Genomic DNA, 4,373 nt, shown 5'->3' on the forward strand with positions numbered 1-4,373 from the left:
TTTTTATCTAGGTTTTTTCACTAGTTTGTTGCTATTCAATACTCTTTTTGCTAATCAAGAACAGAGAAGAAGGTTCTCGTGTGTGTATGACATTTAATTGTGCCTTTTTATTTGTGGTGTTTTTGATGTTTTGTTTTAGGTGAAGTTTTGTTTTTTGCTCTTCAATTTTTGGATCTTTATATACGATTTAATGAGTGTAAATATTAGTTGTGTTACCTGATATATATATATATATATATATATNCTATTCCTCAGGAATCACATTCAAGATCTTGTTCTGCACCTTCCAGTGGGAATCCAATACACATTGCCATCTACCCTTTTCACATGTTCGCAACTGAGGCATCTAAATCTTCATTTTTGTTCAATTTATCATCCATTGGCCTTTGAAGGATTTGATAAGTTAATCAGCCTGGAACTATGTGGAGTCTCAACTTCTTCTGAATTGCTGGAAAGTTTGATATCTCATTGCCCCTTGCTTGAGAAATTGGAGATGTCTATTTTAGAAGATTTAGACATGATTGAAATTAATGCTCCTATGCTAAAAAAATTCAGTTTCACAGGCGATATAAGTTCTATTTGCCTAAAGAATGTCCCTCGTCTGGTAGAAGCATCTCTGATAGGTGATGTTGAGCAGACAGAGAGTCTTGATTTTGCAAAGATTTTCGAGTCTTGTTCTGCTCTTGAGCAACTCATCTTGAACTTCTTAAATTCGGAGGTAAATGTTTCTCCCTGTCTTTATTGTTATACACTTCAATGGATGGAATATCTTTTGGGCTGACTTAATCTTGAATTTATGTAATTTTTTCTTAGTTCGTTGCTGAAGAAGGATATAGAGTACCAAGAAGACTTCCAGTAAATCTTAACAATGTCAGGAGATTTGACGTGCCTGACATTTTGCTTGTGGAATCATATAAACTATCGTATACCATATGCTTACTAAGAAGCTTCCCGAATCTTGAATATCTTGAACTGCAGGTTTGTAGTGCTTTGATATTTTTTTAATTTTATTTAGTGGTTCTTTGATGTACTTCTTTTATCTTCAAAAATCTGATAGTTGTTTTCTTTCTTAGGTTGTTGACGAAGATGATAGTGATACTGATGAAGATGAAGAATCTACTGAAGAATCTCTTCAACCTGAAACTTTGTCAGACCTGACATTTAATCACCTTGTGGAATTTCAGCTTGGAAGCTTTATAGGAGGTACATCCGAGATGCAGTTTATCAAGCATTTGTTAGCCAACTCCCCGGTGTTAGAGATACTGGTAATCAATCGACAGTTTCTAGATGAGGAGCCTCTCGACACAAGAGAAGAAATATTCACTGAGATCTCAAATTCTCCGCGTGCATCACCTAAAGCGGAAATCGTCTACAAAGATTTTAGTTGATCTTGATCTTTGTCTTAGAAGAATCAAATTGACAAGCGATAAAGAGACATTATGTGGTATTATAACTCTCTATTATTACCTTGCTATAACGTCTATTTCGGAACGTGAACATTGCTTGGATGGATGTTTTGATTATGTTTCATTACATTTAAGGATTTCTACATTTACTGTTTGTTCATGAATAAGTTATATATCCAGGGTTTTCTTCAGTTTTTGGAGGGACTGAATCAGTCTCCATATTTACTTAATCAAACAAAAATGATGTTGTTTATTCACCCTTTCATAGGAAAAACTTTACCTGCATCGTGTGTTTTATATCAAATCAATAAATGTAGTAGAATGACGGAAGGTTTTATACACAAGCCTTTGTTCATAGGTGTAAATTTTTTGTAGCAAACTATTAAGCAAATAGTCTGACATTGTTGGGGGATTTTAGAGCATCGGAATAGTACTCATGAGTTAATTTTCTTGGATGATCGCTAAACTTTTTAGTATATTTTGTTATTTGTTAAAGTTATTTTTGTTTCTCTTTTGGGGCAAAATTTAAACATCAAATCGTATTCGATTCTTCATTTCCTAATAAAAGTATAAGAATTATCTATTTTGAGATATGGTAATTAATTGGAGGACAACACAAAATAATTTTTAAAATATTTGGTCTTTCAAAAGGATTTTTCAAAAACTAATTCATTCTTCTAATTGTCATGCAGTTTCTGTTTATATAATGATAATAATAATAATTAGATACTATAGTTTTAAATTCACTCCATTAACTTTTCCTCTTTAGCCATCATCTTTTTTTGTTTCACATATTCTTAAAATGGTTATTAATAAACTATATATACATATATATATACATACATATATATATATATATATACATACATACATACATACATATATATATATATATATNGTTTGTGATGAGTAGAACTAAAATTGAACTGATGAAATATACAAAACACAATGCATTGTTTGAACACCTAAATTTAGTTATGTAAATCAATTAGCATACAGAACATTCAACTTCATTTTCTAGTTTCTTTTACATTTTAGCAACATTGTCTACATGTGAATACGAGCAATGTCGGATCAAAGTGCAAATAATTCATGCCTATTTGATTTCTTCTATAGCCGCAACTATATTAAAAAGATTTATCAAATGAAAGTAATATTATCGAACTAATATAGGTATGTGATCAATATATGTTTTTCTTTGAATGATCATTATCAATTTCATGATGTAAAGCTACAAAAAAGTAAAGTTATTTGTAATAGATATATTTAAAATATATAGGCCCATTAGAAAGTTATAGAAATATCATTTATGCACATACACACATCCTTTGTCAGATTTAAAGTTACAACCTCTTTTATTAGTAAATGTAAAAATAAAATTTTGGCATTGTTCAAAATTTAATTATATATCAATGAAATATAACACTATAATCATATCCCAATAGGTACAATATTAGGCAATCAAACAATCTTTGTAAATAGGAATGACCAAAGTAAAGTATTCACACAATTTCTACGAGTATATGTTATATCATCAAAAAAAAAAAATCATCTACCAGACTAAGTACAAGTATGCCGTAAATATTTTCTTGGGGATATATATAGGAGTCCGGAGCCTAAAGGGTACAAAATATTAACAAAAATTCCAAAACGGTATATAAAATTTTATATTAACCAAAAGGGTAAAATCGCTGCACCAACAGCGACTTACCCCACCGGAAAAAGTAAAATCGCTGCTTCTGCAGCGATTTTACAAAATCTATTTTTTTTAAATAAAAAATAAAATCGCTGCCCCAGCAGCGATTTCTTAATTTTAAAAAAAAAAATTTTTTGAAGAAATCGCTGCCCCAACAGCGATTTCAAAAAAAAAAAAGAAATCGCTGCTGGGCAGCGATTTCTTCAAAAAAAAATTTTTTTTTTAAAATTAAGAAATCGCTGCTGGGGCAGCGATTTTGTAAAAAAAAATAATTACAAACTAAATAATCATTTTAATGCTCAATGATAAATTTGGTAAGTATATTTTAAGATTCTCTACAAACCCTAACTACGATTTATTTTTACGAAGAATTGTCTTACATTATATACTAAAAAACAAAAGGAAAAATCAAACAGAATTCAGAAAAACCCTAACTAGCAAGTAAAGTCTTTTCTCCACCTTTTTCACTTATTTTTTGCTCATTCAATACTCTTTTTACTGTGTAAGAACCGAGAAAAAGATTTTCATTTGGTATCTATATATATGTATATATCTGTGTGCCATTTAATTGTTCCTTTTTATTTGGGGTGTTTTTGATATTTTGTATCAGGTGAAGTTCTGTTTCTTGTTCTTCAATTTTTGGATTTTTACCTGATATACGATTTGAAGAGTGATAAATCTTGGTTTTGTTGTTACCTCATATCGGATCTATATATGTTCAATCAATCAATTATGCCTCAATCCGAGCCTAGTTGAATTTACTGAATTTCAATTTTCTTTAAAAAAAAATCACATTTTGCAAAATCGCTGCAGTGGCAGCGATTTTGCTTTTTTCGGTGGAGTAAATCGCTGTTGTTCCAGCGATTTTGCCGTTTTGGTTAGTATAAAATTTTATATACCGTTTTGGAATTTTTGTTAATATTTTGTACCCTTTAGGCTCCGGACTCTTATTTCGTAAGTCATAGAGCCAACCCTGTCTATGAGAACTAATCATGAATTTTTTCGTAGATTCACTAAATATGTTTAGAAAGTATAGTGTCACGAGCCGAGCCTACACCCTGGATGTGATTGGCACTCGAGAACTATTGCTAGTCCTCAAGCGAATCCTCATGTTGGTTGACTACAAGCGAAAGACTAATTCAAGCATACACAAACATCAAACTGAAAAAATGTTAAACAATAGTTTCATGATATATATATATATATATATATATATATATATATATTGAGAATAAAACATAAATTTTAAATAAAACATCTGAAACCAAAAG

At 30.4% G+C, this 4,373-nt stretch overlaps 1 protein-coding gene across 1 annotated transcript; it reads left to right on the forward strand.

Moving 5' to 3' along the window:
* Positions 1 to 250: 250 nt before the first annotated feature.
* Positions 251 to 1,388, forward strand: LOC107016422 (F-box/FBD/LRR-repeat protein At1g13570-like; the record flags this gene model as incomplete). Its single annotated transcript, XM_015216895.1, has 3 exons — positions 251 to 718; positions 814 to 978; positions 1,074 to 1,388. Coding segments are annotated over 3 exons (948 nt in total), but the record flags the coding sequence as incomplete, so codon positions are not given.
* Between the last annotated feature and the right edge of the window lie 2,985 nt (positions 1,389 to 4,373).

Source organism: Solanum pennellii, chromosome 4 (genome assembly GCF_001406875.1).
Source record: "Solanum pennellii chromosome 4, SPENNV200".
In the NCBI taxonomy this organism is placed as follows: domain Eukaryota; kingdom Viridiplantae; phylum Streptophyta; class Magnoliopsida; order Solanales; family Solanaceae; genus Solanum; species Solanum pennellii.